Here is a 22099-nt window from a genome sequence, read left to right as displayed (position 1 = left end):
TATGGGGACCAAAATGAACATTTTAAAAATTCAGGGGTTAAAATGAGTCAAAGTTTAAAGTATAGAGACCAAAATGAATAATTTGAAAGTCCAAAAACTAAAATTAATCAAGACTGAAAGTATATGGACAAAAATAGTATTTTAACCTAGATTCGCTCGTGTTTAATAAAAGTAAAACAAACAAATTATTGTAGCTTTCCAGTTAAGTTTTCCTAAATTTTTTTAATTAAAAATTAGATATGAGATGTCTTTTACGGTTAGGGTTCAAAATGTCGACATGTCGAGCATGTCGACATCGACATGGGGGGAAAAAGTCGATTTTCTCCCCACATCGTCGACATGTCGACATATCTTTTTTTTTCCTCTTCTTCTTTTAAAGTTATTTTATTTTCATCCTCTTCTTAATATGCCAATACAATCTATAATTTCTCATAACTTTGATGATTTTAATCTTAGTCTGTTCAATGAAACATTCGAATTTTAATGTTGTATAAAGTATAACTAATAAGATTTGGAATTTGCTTTATTGATAATTTCTAATCCAATTTAGTCCTTACTTACACAATTGAACAATATATCTGAAATATTGAAATATATAAAGATTGAAATAATCTTAGAATTTTTAAAAAATAAAATATTATTATATTCAAATAGTGGTGAAACATGAAGTAGAATAGGTAACTTAATTAATACCAAAAAACTGATCACAGAGGATCTAGTTCACTATCTTGATAACTTTGATATAAATTACAATAGTTGATCTCCCAAATCATCCTAGACTGAAAGTTTTGAAGGTAGTTACTCAAATGAGTAGAAAATGAAGCACATATGGATCACATTGATAAATAATTTGGATGAATGACACAATCACGAGGTTGAGGTGTTTGAAAATTGTGTAAATTTGATTGGAAAGTTGGATGGATGATTGATTTGAAAATGTGTTTGAAAAATGTGTAAATTCAAATTTGAAAAGAGAAGTAGATAAAAAGTAAACAAGTAGGAGTTAATTAGAATTTAGAAATGTATTTGGAAATCGAGTCGGTAATTATCTCATTTCCAAATGAATTCTATTATATTACTAGTATTGTATCATTGCAAAATATGAAGTAGAAATTTCAACATTTGACAAGAGAATCATTTTTACTACCTTTAAATATTTGATGAAAATTAAATTCGTTCACTAAATTTTAACTGAAAATATAAGAATTAAAACAATGTTGTTTTTGAAAATGGTAAGAAATAACTTGCCACTGCAACACCTCAAGAGATATTTTCTTAGTACAAGATGTAGAGATGAATATTCGAACTTACGATCTCTTAGTCGGATATAAATGTCTAGTTGAACTATGTTTGTATGAAAAACTGATCGAGGTCCTGACCTGGTCAAGGTCGGCTACTTGGGAGAGGTGATTCACCTCGACAGAGATGACCTGTACAAGAGTGCAAACTCTCCGACGCTCAAGTTAGTAAGTAGTCCAAACTTCAATATGAAGTTCAAGATAGAATTCGATACTTTTCACTGGAGATGATGCCCTCTATTTATAGATAGGGGATCCGACAGGCAGTTATTCATGTCAGAGGTCAGGTCGTCCATGTCCCAAATTGAAACAATGATTTTAAATTACTTATCTCGACGGAAATGAAAGATTTGAAATAAATATGATTAATATTTTTGGTTTGAGGTATATGTCAATTACCGTTAAGCTATGCTCGTTTTAGCCACTAACAACTGCTTTTAATATTGACTTATCAATAGAAAATTTAAATGTGATAAAAGTTAATTTAGTTACTACTGTAAAATTTTATGAGCTTCACAGCCATTTTGTTCTCACCTTAGAATAACGAAATAGAAAATATTTTTACAATCTAAGCCTTGAGATTTTGTTAAAAATCTAAATATTATATTGTTAATAACGTGAAAAACATACTAAAAAATATTATGAGGAATTAAATATAATTTTTAAAAACAGAGAAATAGAAGAAAAATCATTATTAAAAAAAGTTTCAATTTAACCATTATATTTTAGTATTTTTCCAAATCTAATTATATTCTTTTTCGATTAGTAGATGTAAAATGTGATTAATACTAAACTTACATGGTATATACTATATAATATGTTACACAAATTTATAAGAAGAAATAATAAAAGGTAAGCTTTAGCCTTAAGAAGGATTTAAATCTATCTTTTAAGTCTTTAACAAGAATTTAATTTCTTTTCTAAAATTGTGAATCTTTTCCATCTATCATGTTGTATAAGTTTAATATCAACGACCTTTTACATTAAATTAATGAAAGAAAGTAGTATAATAAAAATAAAAAATAAAAGGTAAGAAACTAGACTAAATTTTTTAAAATAATAGAGACGAAATCATATTTAGCCTATAATTTAATCTAATTTTTTTAAAAAAATCGACCATTCCCGTATAAACAGCATGTTCTTCCCCGCAAGAAAAATAGAAAAAAGGAAATCAAAACTCATAAGCTTAATTCCATGGCTTCCCCCGAGATTTTTCTCGCTTTCCTCATAACTCTAGCTTCCGTGCAGGCCATAAACTCCGTCGAGTTCTCCGTCACCAACAACGCCGGAAACACCGCCGGCGGCGTCCGTTTCGACCTCGAAATCGGAACTTCCTATGCAGAGCAGACTCTGAAATCAGCCACCGATTTCGTATGGAAAATCTTCCAACAGGAAACTGACACCGACGACAGGAAGAGCGTGCAGAGCATCCGCCTCTTCATCGACGCCGAATACGACGGCGTTTCCTACACTTTCGGCGGCGACATTTGCATCGCCGCAAAACACATTGCAGAATTTTCCGGCGACCTGAAGAACGAGATCAGCGGAATTATATACCCTGAAGTGGCGCACGTGTGGCAGTGGAGCGGGAACTCCGAGGCGCCCGGCGGGCTGATCGATGGGGTGGCGGAATTCGTGAGGCTGAAATCTGGGTTTGTCTCCGGGGAGTGGCCGGGGGCGGGGGAAGGCGAGCGGTGGGACGAGGGCGGCGGCGTGACGGCGAGGTTTCTAGAGTATTTGGAAGGGCTGGGGAGCGGGTTCGTGGCGGAGATTAACCGGAAGATGAGGAACGGTTACAGAGAGGATTACTTCGTGGAGTTGATGGCGGCGACGGCCGGCGAGCTTTGGGCGGATTACAAGGCGGAGTACGCCCCAATAATTAATACAAATTAATTAAATCTTTTTTGCACGTCTTCCCAACTTTTCAATATTTCGAAGTTTTTTTTTTCTTTTAAAACAACAATATTAATATTTCGAAGTTGTGTTTGTTTGGTCCATGTTATACCTTCTTTTTTTTTTAAATTATAACAAGTGGGGGTGAGAGATCGAACTCATGTTTAACATGTTGGTTAGAAATATATGTCAACTACTATACTCGCTTTGACGGTTAATATTATATTCTGATAAGATTTATATATTTTTAACAACAATATTTAAAGGAACACGCTGTACTAAAAAAACAAAATAAAACTTACATATTGAAATATCTAAATTAAATTTACTTTACCCATCAACTTAAATTTTTAAGTTGAATAGTAATTTATTTATTTATTGGGTCTCGTGCAATTTTACAAGCCTACAAATAGGAGAGTGATTATTGAACTATGTTTAACCAAACTTAATAAATAGTGTAAAAAAAAAAATTACAATGATAGATCATAATTTTGTTTTTGTTTTTAAGTCCAATAAAGATGGGGTGGATGGATCTAACCTTCAAATCTAGTCATCCTCAAATTGACATAGGATTATGATTATTCAATATCTACCCTTGTGATTAACATACATAAGGCTAACATGAACTTAGTTTAATTGCCACATAACTTTCGTTAGGAGATCATGAATTTAAATCATCCACCCCACTTGTTGTATTACATAGGATAAAAATGTACTAATTACTCCTAATAAAAATAGACCATTTAAGTCCATAACTATTTGAGTTTTTTTGTTTTTAAAAATTAAGTTCTTAGACATTGTTTTCACCCATGTATTTTTATGTTTATTATATATATATATTTTTAAAAGTATTTTCAAATATAGTTATTTAAATTTTATTTATTTTTTTTGAAATTTAGCTAATAGTTCAAATAGTTTTTAGTGATATGAAAACCATATATTAAAATCCGTTGTCGTCCAGTGGTTAGGATATCTGACTTTCACCCAGGAGACTCGATTTAATTTGTTTCATGAACTAGAAAAAAAAACCATATATTAAGGGAATTGAAAACAAACATTACTTTTAAAAACATTAAACTTAAACAAAATAGTTATTAGTTATCAAGCATGACTTAGAAAAAGCAAATCATTCATTTTAAAATTTTTAGTACATTTCTAAATTCGTAGAAATTTTATAGAATTTAATCAATGGAGATTTTAAAGCAATGGAAATTGCACCACAATACTAACAGTCATTATAGTTTATGAATACAGCCAAAGGTGTTCACGGGCTGGGTTGGTCAGATTGGGGGTATTTTTGGGACCAACCCGAATTTTCGGGTTGGGAATTTGTGGGAACCGTCGGGTTGTAAAACGATGGCCAACCCAACCCAATAAATTCGGGTTGGGTTGCCGGGTTCTTTTTTTTTTTTAATTGATCAATTAATTTACTTTTGTTTTGTTTATAACATGGACAAAAAAAAATATAGAAAAATCAAAATCTTAATTTAAGCATCAATTCAAATCCTAATTGAAATCAACATGTAAGTCCTAATTTAATACAAATTTTAAAATTTTACATTATCCAAAGTTTATTTAAAGTCCAAATCCAAAATTGAAACCAGCGTATAAGTCATAATTCAACAATATTAAAAGCTTACACCTTATTATAGAAGGAGATGGGGGAGAGGAAGATGAAATTGAAAATGTTAGAAAAGAGAGAGAATCAAAGATTCAAAAGGAAGATGATTGAATTGAAACCTAAAATCAACGGTTTAGATTTAATGAAATGAAAAAAAAACTTTTAATCTCGGATTGGGTCGAAAGAGTCAATTTGAGACCCGAGCCAACCCGGTCGGGTTGGGATTTTTCCAACCCAACCCAACCCAATGTTAGATTCAACCCAACCCAACCCTTATGGATTGTGTTGGGTTCGTCGGGTTCATTGAACACCCTATATAGATCCCGCAATTTGCTTTAAATCAAATATTTTATTTAAGATTTAAATTTCACGCTTAGTTCTATTTTAGTTATTGAAGTTGATCTATAGCATGTTACTATGAACATCATCTCAGAACAGATCAAGTAAATCACAGCGAGCGTTGACGAGTGGATATTAGATGAAAAATAATATAACTAAAACCAAAATGATTGTTTATTTTCACGAACCAAAATAAACAAACTTAAAAGTCAGATTAAAATAGAATTTAAATTAAATTTTAATTTTTAATTTTTTAAAGTTAAAGTTTGTATGATTGACATTGATTTTGGATATAAATAATGACACTATTATCATTGTTTATTCATTTTGTTATACATGCACAAGTCTATAAAGAAAAGAAAGCCTGAAATTATTGGATGTTTTGTGACTGATATTACAAAAGTAGATACAGCATCTCACTAAATGATGTTGCCCTCAACACCAAAACTGAGAATGGTAGTCCCCTGAACTTGGTTTATTACTCGATTTGGCCGATTGCCGAAATGACTTCGATGATAGAAACAAGTTCTCGTCGTTCCTTGAGAAGAAACTTCGCTAGTTCAAGAGCTCGTCGCTCGCACGCTGCCCTCTTGCTCGGGTCGCTGATCGACTCGAAATCCTCAACATGTGCAACACCAAAAATTCTCCTACCATTTGAAAGATGTAACAAGAGACATTAAGGTAATTGACAAACACATCTCTGTTTTCATTCTTACCTTACTAATTTGTGTTAAAAACTATCTATAGATCATTAAAGACGAAGATGACACGACAACAACGACGGCGATATATACCTGATCATCTTTGCAGCTCCGAACCCGAGTGAGTCGTGGAACAACTCGGTCATATACTTGTTTTGTGCGAGATGCCAAAGCTCGTGATTGTTGTATATTGTAGGTAGATATGCCTCACCAGGCCCATCCTTGTGCTCATCCCACAGTGCAATGAATTTCTTTTGGGAAAGGTTCCAACTCTCTTCAATTGTTTTCAATATCCACTCCTTGTACGCCTGGCATAAGGAAGAGTTTTCAGCGATTCGGAGCTCGCTGAAAATCATACAAAAATGCATGAACCTAAGTGAAGAAACGAAACTCGAACCTACTTTTCGATTGTTATGTTCATCAGCATGTCCATCCTGTGCAAAGAAAGCCAAGATCAAGTTTCCCAAGAAGGCTCCAATATCATATCCCATCGGCCCGTAGAACGCGAATTCCGAATCGATAACTTGAGTTGATTCGGGAGTGACCATGATGGAACCGGTATGAAGATCTCCATGTATGAGAGACTGAGCTTGTTCAATAAACCTATGCATTGAAAAGTAACCATGAACTCAATGTGAATCTCTGTCACTTTCTTTCGAAATTTTAGCCACTAGAAACTTAAGATATATAGCAAGGTACGGTTATACTTTGATTTCAACTCTGCAACTTCGAGTTTTAAGGCATTATCTCGACGGATGGACTCGGCCTCGTCGTCGAGATAAGGGGAAGTCCAGCGGTTAAACGGAGACTCTCGATAAGGGTCTGAAAACACAACCTGCTCGGTGAGCCTACACATCTCCACATTCCCACAATATTCAGCAACTGTATCGAAAGAGTGCAAGGAAAAGAGTGTGTTATCATTGTTAATATCGACTAAGGATTCAGAAACACAAAGATCCATCTTACAAGAACTACATAGAAGAAGCCTTAGCCTATTCACTTTGATGCAGAAAAAAAGCACACATTGATCAACTCAATGCTCTTGAATGAAAACAATACCATCAACTTTAAAAACGTGATTTAATCTCAATCATTACCTACACGACCATGTAACAAAAATTGAAAATTAAATTTGATTGTCAAGTAACAAAGTTAGCCACCTCAAATTTCAGTATGCATGCAGGTTACATTTTGTTCCCTCCACTTTTAAGTTCTAGTTTTAGTTTGATCTCTAAACTATAAAAATGTCTATTTTAGCTTTTAAACTTTTAAAAAACTAACAATTTTGTCATTTCAATCCAGGAACTTAAAAGAAAAATATATATTAAAATACTATTTTAGTACTTCTATTTTTAGTTCATTTTGTTCGTTATATTTTCAAAATGTTTCAATTTTTGTTCATCTACTTTCAAAATGACACTGTTAGTGTCTGAATTTTAAAAGGTGAATATTATGGTCCCTATTTATAAAATTTATATCTAATGAAAATTATTTAATACAAATTCATGCTAAAATTGTGACGAAAATAAATAAGATAGAATGAAAATGAAAAGTTACTTTTTAATAGTACGACCAAAGCAGACGTTTTTAAGGTACAAAAGACTAAATAAACAAAGATTGAAAATACAATAGACAAAATGGACGTTTTAAAAAGTAAAACGATCAAAATAGTATTTAACCCTCCAAATTTCAAGAGATTAAAATCATAGAAATAGACAAAAGATGAAAGATGTTGGTAAACAGAAAGTAAAGAAATGGCATGAGTAGTGAACTTACCACCAAGTTTATGGTGGGTGGTGGAGTGGTAGAGAATTGAGTTGAAAAAGAGTGTCCTGGACATATAATCAGACATGTGGTGTGCAAGAAGAGGGTACTCAACAGCGGCGATTAGGCCTTTTCTGAGGACCATGTGCGGCGGTTCCAAGTAGCGCATGGCTATGACCGACATGGTGCGGTCGAAGTGGTACACTTGTGGCACATGCTCACCGCACCACCGCCCATGCTCCTTCAGCGACGACGCCTCGAAATAGATCCTCTCCCTCGTCATCTTCCACGATTCTCCCCTCGTCCGAACGTATGGAAGAGCCTACAGAATGGTAAAATCCGGTCTAATTCGATTAAGATCGATGAGTCAAAAGAGCCGCAATCGTTACAACATGGACAGAACATGGACAGAAGATGGGACCTGCTTGAGGACGAAGGAACCAGAGGAGCCGACGACAATGTAAACGAAATTAAGGTTGCCATCTCCGACCTCTTTAACCTCCAAATTGTCCCCCACCATCGAACCCAGACAAGGAACTGTCCTTACGTATTCTACAAGGGACTTCTCGTCCAGCCGCCGGAACTCGGAGAAATCGCCCATTCTCTCCGCCGGAGTAGTGGTACACCGAATCTGCCCCAATTTGTTTCGATTTGTTCCGAGATGGTGGAGTCGACTTTAAAACATAAATTGAAGGAATATTGACTTGAAAATGAGCGCTAAGACACTCAATTAGTCAATTGCGACTGCGAAAAAGAATTTTTCTTTTTCGGAAAGTGGTGTATTGAAAAATATCTGCTTTTTATCGAAGAAAATATCTTCTTTCTAATGTTCAAATATGACCGTACTGTGTCCTTCTCGACCGTCGTCTCCGTCTGATGCCTCTTTTTCTCTGTGTTCTTGTCTGCTTCAAACTTTCTTTTCAGGTTTTCAATTTATCCTCGGGTTAGGAATTAGGATAGATATTGGAATTCTTTTTGTGGGTAGCTAGATGAATTCTACATGAATTGTTAGCTACATATGAGCTTTTGTTAGTATAATCATATCATGAGTTATGAGTTATGATTTTTCTAGAATACAATACGGGATATAAGGATTCGAACCTTGCTTATTAATGTATCGAGATTTATGAAGGGTAGGAGTAGATTATAGAGGTATCCCTATTTAACTTTTATCTTTTAGGAGGTGTCTTTTTTCATGCAGCATTTAGACCGAATGACTCTATGAAATTACGTCGATACTTCCACATATTACGGGTAACGTAGGAGACATCTCTATTTTTCCCCTCGGGAATCCTTAGAATTACCACTGCTTAGCTTTCAATTTGCCTCTGACCATCAAATGAAATGTGAATAACCCGTCCTCCTCTCTTTGAAACAAGGGACTCTCTACTTTTAACCAAAAAAAATAAAAAAATGAAGCAATTGAGTCGAAAAAATAACAATATTCTTCTCTTATATGAGATTGATACCTCAACATTTTTATGAAAAGACATCAATATTTAAAATATTGCTCCCAGTATCGAAGCCAATCTTAGGAGTAGTGATGCAAAAGACAATGGATAATCTCATGGAGATCGTAGAACTTAGTTATTGTGGAAACGTAGGAAGAAACCTATTCCTCTTTCATTTCAATAAACCTAGTGATCGAAATAGAGTTCTTAGATCAGGACCTTGGTTTCTCGATAAGTTCGTATTGGTCCTTGAAAAACCAGTTACTATGGTGTAGCTGGATGAGATGAAATTCAACAAGGTAGTTTTATGGACTCATTTCTTTAACCTCTTTTTCGGGTGTCGAAACAAGCGTATTACTGTGAGGTTATGAAACACGGTGAGATCTTTCAAAGACTTTGAATGTACTATAGACAATTTATGTTGGGAGAAACTCGTCGAATCTGTATAAATTTTGATATCACAAAACCACTTCGAAGAGGGGTAAAAGATCAACATTGATGGGTCTATCGGAAGATGTTGGATCTCAATAAAGTGTGAACGATTAGAGGAATTCTGCTCTCATTGGTGTTCTGATGGGTCACCCGATAAATGAATGTGACAAATTTTTTTAGAATGTAGAAAATCATTACACGGGTGCAAATTGGTATGGTGAATCATGAATGTCTTATTTTTAGTTCATGAGATCAATCACTTGTAGGGAGTCTGATTCCAAATGAATCAGCCGGATCTCTCCCATTGTAATTGTTTTAACCCTTCACAAATAGTCATTAAAACAAATTGTTTAAATTTACATTGTCCCTCTTTTGAAGAATAATTTTTTTTTTAATTTGTCATAAACATACCTTAATTTGTAAGAAACACTTTGAAAGAGTAGTTTTCTAGATTAGGCAAGTGAAGTTACTTGTAAATTAATTAAAATACCTCAATTGTATGAAATAAGAAAGAAAAAAAATAATGGATGGGAGATTTTATTTAGCATTCACTAGAAGGCAATTGCCGGGAGTTTTTAGCACCCATTAGATTGCTACCCACTCAAACACCTACAATTCTGTATAAATTAAGCAAACAAAAAACAGAAAAAATAAAATGAAAAGTTGCTTTTCTAGACCCATTAATTAGTACTTTTTCATTCCTTTATAATAGTGTGCCTTAGTTAAGTGCAACTAAAATGACCTATGCATGCAAAATTATGAAAAAGTATGTTTTCAATTTCTATTTTTGATTGGAGGCATAAGTCTTTATTTTTTGAAATGATATAATTTTGTATTTTTAAAAATATAACTACAAAGTATATGGTATCTCTTTGTCAAAAAAGAAGAAGTATATGGTATAAAAAAATTCGATTGTAATTGGGATTAAATTTATTATAACTTTTTATTTTTACTTTAACATGAGTAGGGAATTCGAACTGGATTTTTAAAGAGGTAAATGCTATCTCGACTAGTTGAGTTTATGTCGGTAAATATATTATAGCCTATTCACTTAAAATTTTGAGTTCAGTCAGATCAGAGATATCGTGTTCTAAATTCTTGTTGCTATTCCCTCCCCCAATTAATATTAACAATAAATTTTTTGGTTTCTTAAACCCACAAGATGAAGGTGGTGGTGATAAAAATGGGAAATTATCTCAAATGGCTAAGTTTGACAATAAATTTAGTTTATTATTGGTAGACGTTAACTCTAAAAATATCTAGATTTCATAAGCGGTTGAAGAAAAAAAAATCATAATTTTGAAATAAATAACTGAAAGGTTCCACGCGCTTTCCATAGCGAGTGGGCGCGTACGCATATCCACGAAACGATTCGATTGGTTGAAGAGCATCTTCTCGGCTCCCCCTTCAATAATGTACGGTCATTGTGTGCTTACCAATTTGGCTCGCTGTCACTTGAAGCTCAATCTTTGTTTCGGAGATGGCGAAGCCATTGCTTGCTCTGATGTTTCTTCTCTACTTCGCTCTTCACGCCACCGATGATTCTTCCGATCGTTCCACCGAGCATTCGATTCTCCATCGCGCTTCGTCGGAGCAGAGGACCTTGTGCTCTCAACTCGTCGAACCTGCTGGCTATCCTTGCGAGGAGCATAAGGTACTGTGATTCTCTGTTCTCGCTGCTGATTATTAGGAATTGTTTGTGAAATGAGACAGTATTAGTGATCGCTCTGTTCGTAGTGGAGTAACTGGAAAGGATTTAGTCAACTAATTTGCTGCAATGCTTCGTGTTCGAGAGTTATTTCTTGTCCGTGATTGAATGATTTGATTTGTTTATCTGTCGAGTCTGGACAAACTGATTCATTTATATCGATCTTTGTGTTCATTGTGTTTATTAGCAATTCTGAGCTCGACGCATTTGGTATACTTGAGCACTCTTTATATGGTTGTGCAGTGCTGACGGACATGATTTTCTCATAAATTTCTTAGATTCAAACGAAGGATGGCTTTTTGTTGGGTCTTCAACGTGTATCTTCATACGATGGAGATTTGAAAAAAATAAAAGGCCCTCCAATTTTGCTCCTCCATGGACTTCTCATGGTGAGCCTTCTTACAGTTTTAAAATATTGTAACTGTATTTGTCTAATCAATTTACTCTTTGTTTTATCAGCAGTAGCTAGAAACTCGACAAGGTTTCCTGAGTTTTGCATTCTTTATTTTATTTTTAATTTCTCATTAGCAATATCAAACTCCTGTTTTTAACAAAAGGATTGACGACATCTGATATTTGTTATACTATTGAGGCTTTTTTTTGTATCTATTTTCATTGTAATTTCAACTGCACCAATCTCTTGATATTGCAGTAAAATGATTATTTTCCCGGAAAAAGTTATGTGAGGGTTCTGTATTAGGTCAGTACTAACCTTCTTGACTACTACAGTCCGGTCATTGTCACTTCAAAAATTGAAGACCTCAAGTTTGCAAGCGAATGTTATTTAAAGGAGATTATAATTTGGAGTATAATTGCTGTGCTGACAATGCGCTAAATATGAGTTAATCTTAACGAATTCTTGATTAGCTCAAAGTCTGGCTGATGCTGAAATAATTGCGGAAGTGGTTAGTAAAATATTGAAGAGAGGAGGGAGAAATAACTAATTGCAAAGGGGGAATCAGAGGAATGTAGGGAAGGGTGAGACTGGTGAGCTTTGAGTTCTTTATGGATTTTCATTAAAGTTGTGGGAGAGCTAAGGGACTCTTTGAATTTCTCCCATTTTTCCTTTCCTAAATAGAAGTAATTAGAGCTTTCAGCTCTATCAACTACCTAGCCGGTTTAACTATTATGCAATCCATCACTGCTGGTAATTATTATGCAATCCATCACTGCTGGAAGCATGTGATGAACACTCACAAATTTAGAATTAACAAGACTTGACTGAGAATAAACAACTTTACTTGTATTGAAATTTCTCACAAAATACACAATTGGTTTACCAATCTCTCTTGTTTTCTTCTCCATACACTTGTTTGAAATACATCAAAACATCATCCTATTTATAGGACTCCATGGAAGAATCTAGATCCATAAATTCTCATCTTATGAACCTATACATACACGAACATATGATTAATTCATCTTAAAAAACTAAATTCATGAACATAAAATTAATTACTAGTTCATGTTAATGTATCATGTACTTAGGGATGTACATGTTTAATTTTCAACAATCACGCACACTGTGTATATGTCTGTTTATATGTTTATGTTGTTCCTTTAATCAAGCCTTCTATTTTCTTCTCCTTCCAAGTGAGATTCTTTTCAAATTTTTGCTACCCATCTGAAACAATCTGACAAATCTAACTATCCTTAAAATTTTCTTGGGTCCATGACATCAATAGCTGGATCTTGAAACATGAATTGTAAAATTTGAATTATTTCGTGGACTGGAATCATGCTCATAGTTGAGGGACGTGGTTCCTACTACTAGCTATTTCAAACCTTTCATTGTCTAAGTTGGTGCAAATGCAGGCAGGCGATGCATGGTTTTTGAATTCTGCGGAACAATCTTTAGGCTTCATCCTTGCTGAAAATGGATTTGATGTGTGGATAGGAAATGTGCGTGGAACACGGTGGAGTCATGGGCATATATCGCTATCGGAGCATGATAAGGTATTAATAGATTAGTTTATTATAAAATGCCTAAGATGGATAGGGTGTTAATTAGATGAAAAGCGAACATATTAATAGAAAGGGTTTCTCCAGTGTGTTGTGGGTGCATTGCATGTATCTAGAAAATTTAATAATGATGCAAATATGCTGCTGCTCATATATGCTCAATGCATTGAGGTAGAGAGTATCATGCAGTTGATCGTAAAGGTTCAAACAAATAGAGGTGAGGTTTTATGGAGTTAAGCCGTTACATGACAGTTTATCTTAAATAGACCATTCGTTACATGCTATTTGTGTCCGTTTACTAAAGCCTTTTCTGCCTCAAGTCTCTCCACTATGTTGTCTGTTGGATTACTGGTTCATAAGTATCTTATGTCAATCTTAAAAGTAATGTTAACATAAATTGCATTTGTTAAGTTTCTGTTTATTGGTGTTTGATTCTAGTATATTCTTATTGTAGAAATTTTGGAATTGGAGTTGGGAAGATTTGGCTCTGTATGATCTCGCAGAAATGATTGACTACATAAATTCATTAACAGACAGGAAAGTTTATGTTGTTGGGCATTCACAGGTCCCATATCTCTTCTCATACAGGATTCTTCGTCTGAAAATTTTCCTTCTTGCTCTTGTGTCATCTCCTGTCTTGTTTGCAGGGAACAATCATATCTTTTGTTGCTCTTACCCAACCAGACATAGCCAAGAAAGTTGAAGCAGCTGCTCTTCTTAGTCCTATATCGTACTTGGACCATATCACTGCTCCATTAGTACGTCTAATGGTTGACTTGCATCTTGATACGGTATTCCTTGCTTGTTATTGTTTGATTAGCATTGTTAAATGATCGTACAGATTTTAGTAATAAGCTTATTCTCTGTAGTTTTTTTTCGGCAGATGATTCTTACAATGGGATTTCATCAGCTTAACTTTAAAAGGTTGTCATTCCATTATCCAATTTGATTTGTAATTGGTTGCATTTTTAGCTTCAGTGTTGTTTGTAAAACTGATGCCGATGTTTCTTTACACTACTTCAGTGATTGGGGAACAAACCTTTTAGATATGCTTTGTGATCAGCTCGTTGACTGCAACAATATTCTAAGTTCAATAACAGGTTATCTCCACAACTCGCTTCTTTTCCCCCACCCCTTCTTACTTTTTTTCTTTACCTTCCAAGCCATTGTGCATAGGAAATTGTTGCCAGAATGCTTTCTTCTAGTTCTTTCTTGTTTTGTTTTTTTCTCTCTTTTGCAATCTTAGAATTTGTGATTCAATATTATTAATTTCTGTTGTCTCCATCCCAGTTGGCAAGGGCGTGGAATCTCTTAGTCATACTGATTTAAAAGTCTCAATAATACCAAAAATTCTTAATGTCTTCCAGGTCCGGGTCAACCCTGATTATAGGGGAGCAAAGCTCCGACTCCTTATTATTAAAAAAAAAAAAGTTGCTAATCTCTGTCAATTACTCTGATGCATGTTGACATTGATCATTATTAACCATGCACGCTTACATTGATCATTATTAACTGTATATGTTCCTCTTTATATTCTGGCATTGATCATTATTAAGTCCTATTTTTTGGATAGGAGGATTATTAAGTACCAAGTTCTCTCATGAGTACTAAGTTCTCCGCGAAACCTTTTAATTTTATCATTTTATGACTTGTAAATCAATCTGTTACTCTTTTGTCTTGGAAATACAGCGTTGAACATAGATGAGAGAAAATAAATAAATATATTCACATGACAATTGGCATAGAGCTATAAGAAATTATACTGAGTTTTCAATACTCTTGTGGTATCAGCCATGTTCTCCTCTGACATGTGCTTGGCGGGAAAGTGGTTGGGAGCAGACATTCTGTAGTTTAGGTGGAGTTTTTTGTCGTGCCTATAAATCTTCATGTAATGTTGTTCATAGCAAATAGGTTCCAACAAAAATAAGACAACAAATTATACAGCCTGATAAAATCTTACTGTATCTGCACTGTAAGTCGATTACTCCATGTATTTCCCACCAAAGTCTGTATCATAGTTTTCACGATATCTTGCTGAAGCCTGCCTAAAGATAAGATCTCATTTCACTAGACTCTAGCTACACAGGTAATTTAAAGTATTCTGTGCCTAGTGACAATCGAACGGACCCTAACATGAAGATGGATGGCGTTTATATATTTATAATGTCATGTTTCTTGTTTTCAGAAGAAAATTGGGTAGAACTAGAAAAAGAGGATCGATAATGAATTGTTGTTATTGGAATGATGGTCTGAAATATTGCTTTATCTTTACAGGGAAGTATCAATTTTGAATGTTCAATCTATTCAAATACTCAGAAACTTGAATTTCCTAACAAGGAATTCTTATAATGCTGCAGGGAAGAACTGTTACCTCAATGGCTCACGTTTTGACTTCTTTTTTGAATTCGAACCACATCCAACATCTGCAAAAAACCTACACCATCTTTTCCAGAGTACGCTCATGATCTTCTCTCAGCTTTATGTTCTATTATACTATGACTGATGAATCTATAAATTCTTTACCTGCATTTTATGCATAGTCTAATACAAATCCTTGAACATCCAATTGTGTAACTTGGGCGTCATACATTTTTATTCTAGCAAGTGACTTTCCTTTCTCGCAAAGGAAACCAACTTTTAAGAAGTTACCAAGTCCAAAACTCCTTTAGGAGCATACAAAAATCACCCCGTTTATCAAGAAAATAGTAAAATTATGAGAACAACCCTTGGTAAACTACAAAGAAAACATCCCCACTAGAAAAGAACTCGAAAATTGATCTTCTTCAAAACTTTTCCAAGAAACCTCCTAGAGATGCTAAAAAGCCCATCAAGTTTTCTTCAACAACCTCTTTCACAGGAAAAATGCCAAGTTTTCCTCTTCCATTGTTGCACTTCAAAACGATTACCTAAGCTCCCCATTAATGCTAAAGTTCCTCTTCAACTAAAGTCTATTTACTACTTATATTACTACTGCAGCCATCAGAACTGTAGCCGAAAGTATCCCCAAAATCACACCGCTGTGATTTCCAGTTGAATCTAAAACCTCTTTACATAGAAATTGCATGCCAATAATATCTTTGGAAATATATGACCACTTCACTAAATTCTCCCGGGAAACTGTTCAAGCCAGGCTGGTTTAACCGCTTTCTTTTTCTCCAGTGATCCGCAAGGGTACTTTTTCCAGGTATGACTATGGATTGTTAAACAATCTGAGAGTGTATGGTCGTTCAAAGCCTCCTGCATTCGATCTCCGCCGTATTCCAAAGTCGTTGCCGCTGTGGATGGCGTATGGTGGCAATGACGAGTTGTCAGATTGGACAGATCTGCAGCACACCATCAAGGAGTTGGATTCGGTACCAGAATTGGTTTACCTTGAGAATTATGGTCATGTAGACTTCATTTTGAGTGTGAGAGCCAAGGAAGATGTGTATGATCCTATGATCAAATTCTTTAAATCCTTGGGGAAGTCCAGTAGTTTGTAAAGTGAATGATGGTCAATGTAAATTATGATAGAATGTGAACGGTGTTTTTCCAGTCCAAAAAATGGGATTCCGGTAAGATTGATAAGCCAAAATGGCCACAATCTTCAAAGTCATAAAGCATCGGAAAAAGACCTTGTAAATGTTTACAAAGGTTTACAATAGAGATGAGCTATCGAGTATTCACGAAAGTAACCCAAATTTCTTCACTTGATGCAAGTGTCTATAGTTTTTACAATTGCAGAGAGGGACCTGCTTGAGGACGAAGGAACCAGAGGAGACGACAACAATGTAAACGAAATTAGGGTTGCCATCTCCGACCTCTTTAACCTCCAAATTGTCGCCCACCATCGAACCCAGACAAGGAACTGTCCTTACGTATTCTATTAGGGACTTCTCGTCCAGCCGCCGGAACTCGGGGAAATCGCCCATTCTCTCCGCCGCAAACCGCGCCGTCCATTTGGGATCGAGATGTGGCCGGGGTAAGTAGAAGTCACCGAATCTGCCCCAATTTTTCCGATTTGTTCGGAGATGGTTGAGTCTGACTTTAAAACAAAAATTGGAGGAATATTTCCCAAAGCTTTATCCCTGAGTTGGAGGTGGCATATTTTTTCGCTTTTACTCTCTCTCTCTCTTTATCTCAGGTACCTGCCGTTCCTAATTCCCTAAAATCTGGCTACCTTTCCCAACATATTCATCCAAAGCCTGACCCAAATGTGGTTTCATGGACTTCAATCATTTCGGGGCTTTCCAAGCTGGGATTTGAGAAAGAAGCTCAGGGTAACTTCTTTTGGACATCTCAAGTTTGTGAAAGTTATACGTGGCTGAGATTGCTTAGTTTGGAGGGGAATCCCTTAGTTTTGACAGTGCCCTTATAGATTCGAGAAGCAAAAGGAACATCACCATTGATAATCTAAAAATAGAGTAGTGAATTTTGGATGAAGATGTCGGGAACGCGGCCAGATTTTAAGGAACCAAGATAGATTCAGAACGGCGAGCATTGGAGAAGAGGGGAAATTGACTCAAATGAGCTTCATAAGTTTTTGGAATGCTAAATGACCTCATCTTTCAAAATGTGCTTGGATGACCCAGTTTAATATTTATTAATTAAATTTAAAAAGAAATGAAATTGCACTATTACCCCTCTGTTCAAAAAATCAAACTATTTATCGGACGTCTCTTTCTCTTTTCCTTCTCTGTTCAAAATCGTTTCTGTTCCATCATCTTCTCCGTTTGAAATTGCTTTCGTTCCATCTCCTTCTCTGTTAATTTTTGTTCTTTTCCATTGATTTGAATGCTAGGGCTTCGATTTCCATCGCTGTTGAGGAGTTTAATGTTTTATTTTTCCATCGATTTTGTTTTCCGGTGTTTGGATGAACGAATACAAGAATTACATTGCATCGATTTAAGTTTGTTTCTTGTGTATTTCATAATTTGAAAAATAGGAAAACTGATTACTGTTTGTTTTCCTTGTTCTTAATTCTTGAATATATTATTATGTCAATTTTGAGGTCTCTAGTCTGTGTGTGTGGATGTAAGGTTTATTTAAAATATTTGTGGTGGGAGGTTGAAGAAGAAGGACAAACTCGCGCGAAGTGAGATGGACCTCGAGCGAGGTTGAAGAAATTTGTTCTTTCGCTCAAGGTCTGTTAAATTTCTGTCAAAATTCTCGGGAATGGCCTCGGGCGAGGTTGAGCCCGAGGTAATTGAAAGACACTCAACCTCGAGCAATGTTTGGAAGAAATTTCAAACCTTGCTCGAGGTTCTAGTAGGCCTCTGAAAAATTTCTCGAGTGCAGTCTCGCCCGAGGTTGAGACCGAGGACTTTTCCAGATGCTTAGAAACCTTGAGCAAGGATTGAAATTTGAAAGTTGCTCGAGAGTTTGTGCTCTCTGTTATTTTTCTTGGGTTCGACCTCGGGAGAGGTTGAGCTCGAGGTATTAGGAAGAGTCACCTCGAGGTTCAAACTCTTCGGAATACCTCGGGCTCCTCGAGGTTGAGCCTCTTCAAATACCTCGGGCTCAACCTCGCTCGAGGTCGAACCCGAGAAAAATAACAGAGAATTAACAAGAGTGACGTTCCTTCTTCTTCTTCAACCTCCCACCACACAACTGAACTACTATCAACGTAACATCTCACAGACCTCAATTTCAACATAACAATAACAAAGGAAAAATCAACAAATAACATGGAACGAAAAAAAAGTAAAATCGGACAACGAAATCCACGGAAAAATACCTAATAGATGCATTAACATTCATGTATTCGTTCATCTACACATATGAAAACAGAATCGATGGAAAAAAAAACCATTCAACTCCTCAACACACAAAAAACAAAGCCCTAACCATTCAAATCGACGGAGCAATGGAAAATTTAAAATAAACGAAACTTATTGGTCTTCGTCTGCTGCCTCTTTTTCTTTGTTGTTTTTCTCTTTAAACTATCTTTTCAGGCTTCAATTTATCAAAGGTTTGAACTTCGGCTATGTTTACTTACCAAAATCATACTAAGAATAAATCAAAATCAATCGAAATTAAATTAATCAGAAAGAATGTTATTCTTTTGACGTTGTTTATCAAAAATTTTGTAGAATCGAAATCAAAATTCTTTTATGTGGTTTACTAAAACTATTTTAGTATTGAGGGAGAAACCTAAACATGCGGCATGTCCCGGCGTTGGAGTTCGTATGGAAAGGATGTCGCAAGCCATTGCGACCTGCAATTGAGAAGGACAGATACTCACCCTCTATCACTAAAAATCCCTAAGTTGTCTACTATATTCTTTTACTTCAATTACTAATTTGATTGTCGAAGTGTATTAGATGAGATACCACACCGGTGTCAAATTTTTTGATTGCAGTCTCATTTGCTATTTGGTAGTGCACCGTTTTAGGGGACACGTGAACCTCACCAAAATTCGCCATCAACAACTAGTATACCTCTTTCTTCTTTCTAACTATTACAAATATATTGTTGTGCTAATTTTTTTAATTACAATAATAACTAAATTTTAATTTATTTTATTACTATAGATACTAAATATTTTTTATGATAACAATTTGTTTAATATTAATAAATAATGAATAATTAAAATAAAATCACATCCACTGGAATAATTTTTTATTAGAATCAACATCATTTAATATAAAATTTTATTATTATAATATTTAATAATAATGAGTTCTATTTTAAAAAATTTATTGATATTAATTAATAATATCAAAATTAAATTAAAAATTAAAAAATAAATATAAGTTTATAATATTTTATAATAAAATAATGTTAATTAATAAAAGTGGTATAAATTTTTATTAGAAGAAAAATTATTAATAGATAAATGAAAAGGAAATAATAAATTAAAAAGTGATAGGTCTGGTTAATACTTGAAAGAGAACAAGTAAAAGTAGAAATATAATTGCAATAAATTTGGGAGCCCACGTAATAAGAAATGTAAATGAGATTGATGATGGTTTAGAAGAGTGATAAGTCTTGAATTTTAGGAAAAAGTGTTTTCAAATTGTGCATGTTTAGTGTCTTCTGGAATTAAATACGTGTGTTTCATGCATTGAATCCGATATAAATATGACTATTTCTTAGGAAAGACTTGTACACTTGGTTTTGGATAAATAGATGGAATTATGAAGAAATATATATGTTTTATAGGAAAAAGGAAGGAAAAAACAGCAATGCACCTACTGCAGATGACACATAGGCTATCTTAAAGCTACACTCCAGATACTTCAGCAAACACTCCAGATACTTCAGCAATGTGCCTGGCGCATTCTCCACCTACAAATAAGGGCTTTTGTTGACCGGGCAGTTAGAAGAATTCTCAACCCATCCCTTGATCGGTGCAACCAAATGCTGTTAAGCCAAATACCAAAGATTTTTTCCAGCAACTTGCAAGGTACCGATGTGTACCATGCACCCGAATTTACATATAGTAATATCCATCTCTTACCAAAAACAAGTCATTTATGGATATTATCGGGAGGTTCGTGCGGATGCAGTGTAGTCCCTTTTTCACTCTACAAGGATCAAGATCAAATTAACGTTCATTCTCTTTCTGTCGAAAGAAGATATATTTCTAGCCTTTCAGTAAATAACGATAAAGTGAGACAAAAATTTTATAATTCGGATCTCTTTGGTAAAAACGAAAGCGTTTAGCTTATAAATACCAAGTTCCATCGAGCTTCAAAGTGGGGACATTTAAAAATTCCAGCTTGTTTCCTTTCTAGAATTTATGTTTTTATAATTTGTTTTGTCTTTAATTTTGCTCAACATTCCTTGAATTATTTTTATTGCAATTCCTTTTTGTTGTTATCATTTTCTTTAGATTTCGGTTCTCGATTTTAATTTAGCTATTGTAATTACTTCTTAAATTTAATATGATATTTTATTTCAATCCACTTCTTATTGAACGTAAGTTGCCCATTAAACGTAAGAACTTAAACAAGATCCTAGACATAGGCTCTCTTGCCCATTAAACGTAAGTTGAAGTTTTAATTACTTAGGATTCTTCTAATATTTTACAGACATGTTTTAAATACTGGCCTAATCTTCTAAACAAACCAAAAGCGGTATGAAATAGGAGTTGAACCAATTTGCAATTAGAGAGTAAATTTAGTGTGAGATTCTGATAGGTGTAACTCATTTCTCTTCAAACTAGTCAGTAGTATGAGGGTTGGTTTCAAAATTCTATTTTATTAAATTATAAACGTGCATTTCAACCAATCAATTATTTTTATTCCCAAACTTGATTGCTCATTCCAACAATTTGCAAAATCAATTTTAAAAGAAAACTAATCCCTATGGAGACGAACTTAGAATATTTCCAGATTATTACTTGTGAGAGTGTGCATTTGCACTCGTCCCTCTTGCTATTAAGCAGAGGCGCAACAAAGAGAAAAAAAATACTCCTTTTAAGGAATAAGAATGAAAAAATTGTGTGGGTCCCACCATTTCATTTTCAACATCATCAAAGCGAATGAAAAAAAATTGATTCTTATTCATTCGTTCCATTCATTTGAAGTAAACATAACTTTAAAGACTTGGGATAGATGTTGGAATTTTTTGTTGGATAGATGTTGGATGTTGAAATATTACTGCTTAGTTAATTACTACCCATTAACTACTGAGCATAGTTCCTAAAAATATGAAAACTCTAGCAAATAAACTATCACATATTTGCTCTAATTCTTAATATTGAAGATAAAAATACATCTTTCTCTATTGGAGGATTGGAAGAAACTAAACCCAACGACTGAAGAAGAAGACACGATTGTGGATATTGGTGCAGATGCTGCAAAAGTTTAGATGACACTCTGGCTAACAGGTTTATTGGCAAACTCCTAGCATTGAGACCAATCTAAGGAGCAGTGTTGTAGAACACAATTGCAATTGCACGGAGATTGTTGGTCAGACTCGTTGTGGAAAATATAGGAAGAAAC

At 34.6% G+C, this 22099-nt stretch overlaps 3 protein-coding genes across 6 annotated transcripts; 2 read left to right on the top strand and 1 right to left on the bottom strand.

Moving 5' to 3' along the window:
* Positions 1–2367: 2367 nt before the first annotated feature.
* LOC111017401 (uncharacterized) lies at positions 2368–3409 on the top strand. The gene has a single exon (XM_022293150.2). The coding sequence runs from the start codon at positions 2493–2495 to the stop codon at positions 3189–3191; it is 699 nt and encodes a 232-aa protein (XP_022148842.1). The 5' UTR covers positions 2368–2492; the 3' UTR covers positions 3192–3409.
* Positions 3410–5435: 2026 nt separating this feature from the next.
* Positions 5436–8496, bottom strand: LOC111017310 (methylthioribose kinase). Its single transcript, XM_022293022.2, has 6 exons — positions 8038–8496; positions 7629–7938; positions 6560–6734; positions 6254–6455; positions 5946–6160; positions 5436–5798 (listed from the first exon to the last, which is right to left on the bottom strand). The coding sequence occupies exons 1-6, from the start codon at positions 8215–8217 to the stop codon at positions 5630–5632; spliced, it is 1251 nt and encodes a 416-aa protein (XP_022148714.1). The 5' UTR covers positions 8218–8496; the 3' UTR covers positions 5436–5629.
* Positions 8497–10905: 2409 nt separating this feature from the next.
* LOC111017353 (triacylglycerol lipase 1) lies at positions 10906–20840 on the top strand. Of its 4 annotated transcripts, XR_015790162.1 has the most exons (10): positions 10906–11153; positions 11486–11596; positions 13023–13163; positions 13624–13734; positions 13817–13960; positions 14053–14093; positions 14193–14269; positions 15527–15622; positions 19287–19582; positions 20313–20840. XR_015790162.1 is itself a non-coding variant. In XM_022293090.2 (9 exons), the coding sequence occupies exons 1-9, from the start codon at positions 10980–10982 to the stop codon at positions 19373–19375; spliced, it is 984 nt and encodes a 327-aa protein (XP_022148782.1). In that variant the 5' UTR covers positions 10906–10979; the 3' UTR covers positions 19376–19583. The 4 variants fall into 4 exon arrangements, 3 of the variants coding, with proteins under 3 accessions (XP_022148782.1, XP_022148780.1, XP_022148781.1); XM_022293090.2 differs by lacking the exon at positions 20313–20840 and having other exon boundaries at positions 19287–19583; XM_022293088.2 differs by lacking the exons at positions 19287–19582; positions 20313–20840 and adding an exon at positions 16329–16839 and having other exon boundaries at positions 10907–11153.
* The last annotated feature ends 1259 nt before the right edge of the window (positions 20841–22099 follow it).

Source organism: Momordica charantia, assembly GCF_013281855.1.
Source record: "Momordica charantia cultivar OHB3-1 chromosome 4 unlocalized genomic scaffold, Mcharantia_2.0 BLBB01000004.1, whole genome shotgun sequence".
NCBI lineage: Eukaryota > Viridiplantae > Streptophyta > Magnoliopsida > Cucurbitales > Cucurbitaceae > Momordica > Momordica charantia.
This window is presented reverse-complemented; position numbering and strand designations above follow the sequence as displayed.

What these genes read in the sequence shown, in the direction of transcription:
- LOC111017401 (XM_022293150.2), top strand. Translation starts at nt 2,493, where the DNA reads ATGGCTTCCCCCGAGATTTTTCTCGCTTTCCTCATAACTCTAGCTTCC.
- LOC111017310 (XM_022293022.2), bottom strand. Translation starts at nt 8,217, where the DNA reads ATGGGCGATTTCTCCGAGTTCCGGCGGCTGGACGAGAAGTCCCTTGTA. An exon ending in GTTCCTTCGTCCTCAAGCAG is followed by an intron (nt 7,939 to 8,037) that starts GTCCCATCTTCT and finishes ACCATTCTGTAG; the next exon opens with GCTCTTCCATACGTTCGGAC. An exon ending in GTTGCAGAGTTGAAATCAAA is followed by an intron (nt 6,456 to 6,559) that starts GTATAACCGTAC and finishes TTCAATGCATAG; the next exon opens with GTTTATTGAACAAGCTCAGT.
- LOC111017353 (XM_022293088.2), top strand. Translation starts at nt 10,980, where the DNA reads ATGGCGAAGCCATTGCTTGCTCTGATGTTTCTTCTCTACTTCGCTCTT. An exon ending in ATCCTTGCGAGGAGCATAAG is followed by an intron (nt 11,154 to 11,485) that starts GTACTGTGATTC and finishes TAAATTTCTTAG; the next exon opens with ATTCAAACGAAGGATGGCTT. An exon ending in CGCTATCGGAGCATGATAAG is followed by an intron (nt 13,164 to 13,623) that starts GTATTAATAGAT and finishes TTCTTATTGTAG; the next exon opens with AAATTTTGGAATTGGAGTTG.